Source organism: Strongylocentrotus purpuratus, unplaced genomic scaffold (assembly GCF_000002235.5).
Source record: "Strongylocentrotus purpuratus isolate Spur 01 unplaced genomic scaffold, Spur_5.0 spur5_scaffold_20, whole genome shotgun sequence".
Lineage (NCBI taxonomy): Eukaryota > Metazoa > Echinodermata > Echinoidea > Camarodonta > Strongylocentrotidae > Strongylocentrotus > Strongylocentrotus purpuratus.
The window spans coordinates 344,104-345,359 of record NW_022145606.1 but is presented as its reverse complement, the minus strand read 5'-3'; the positions used below and the strand labels follow the sequence as shown (position 1 = coordinate 345,359).

The 1,256-nt window shown below is 43.7% G+C and overlaps 1 protein-coding gene across 1 annotated transcript; it reads left to right on the top strand.

Moving 5' to 3' along the window:
* Positions 1 to 468: 468 nt before the first annotated feature.
* LOC115927350 (jacalin-related lectin 34-like) lies at positions 469 to 1,053 on the top strand. The gene has a single exon (XM_030993132.1). It carries the CDS (start codon positions 469 to 471, stop codon positions 1,051 to 1,053), a length of 585 nt encoding a protein of 194 aa, XP_030848992.1.
* Positions 1,054 to 1,256: the final 203 nt, after the last annotated feature.

Below are 1,256 nucleotides of genomic sequence, written 5' to 3'. Positions count from 1 at the left end.
AAGATGGTCCGTATAAAGAAAGTATGTTTACGTAAACATTTATGAAAAGATAAAAATGGAGTGACGAAGTGAAGGGTAAAGCCAGACCATTTTCAGTTGTGTATTTAAGGACAGGCGGGGTCTAAATATTAATACATCTCCTGCAACAATTTTTTGATTTAAACTTTGTATAATCTTGTAATATTGATGATTGATATTGCGAGGACGATGATTATGATGATGATGAGGATAATTTTATAATTAATAATTACATAATAATAATGATAATACAAAAATTGACATGAAAAATCTATTTTCACTGTAAACATAATGAAATTATGGGAATGCTAGAAGGCGTCATACCTGGCAGATGGAGATGCAGGAGCCGCAACTCCAATTGAAGACGGAAATGTGGGAACCGGGACTTCAATTGCACATGAAGATGCGGGAGCCGGGACGTCCATTTCAGACGGAGATGCGGGAACCGCAATGTCCATTGCAGAGAGAGATTCGGGAACCAGGATGTCGATTGCAGATGGAGATGCAGGAACCGGAACATCTATTGCAGACGGAGATGCGGGAACCGGGAAGTCAATTACAGATGGAGATGTGGGAACCGGGAAGTCCATTGTAGACGGAGATGCGGGAACCGGGATGTCCATTGCAGATAGAGATGTGGGCACCAAAACGCTTATTGCAGACGGAGATGCGGGAACTGGGACGTGCATTGCACACGGAGATGCGGGAACCGTTACGTCCGTTGCAGACGGAGATGCAGGAACCGGTACGTCCATTGCAGACGGAGACGAGGGAACCGGGATGTCTGTTGCAGATGTAGATGCGGGAACCAAAACGCTTATTGCAGACGGAGATGCGGGAACCGGGACGTCCATTGCAGACGGAGAAGATGAAACCGTGACGTCTTCTACGGACGGAGATGCGGGATCCGGGATGTCCTCTGCAGATGGAGATGCGGAAACCAAAACGCTTATTCCAAACGGAAATGCGGGAACCTGGAATTCTTTTCCAGATGGAGATGCGGGAACAAAGTGTGCTGACGTGGGTTCTGAATAAATTGAGCGTGGTTGAAAAGGAAATGTGAATCTTACAAAATATCTACATTGGTTTTATTGAGCATTTTGGGGTTTCTTATCTTGGAAATTGAGATTTCCTTACAGCTATTAGGAATTTAAAAAGATTTTACGTGAGTAATCAAAAAACGTAGACGACCTGTGTTTTTCGAAATGAAATGAATCCAAGGCTCGCTTTAACATGTT

Coding starts and splice junctions, on each gene's coding strand:
- LOC115927350 (XM_030993132.1), top strand. CDS start 469: ATGTCCATTGCAGAGAGAGATTCGGGAACCAGGATGTCGATTGCAGAT.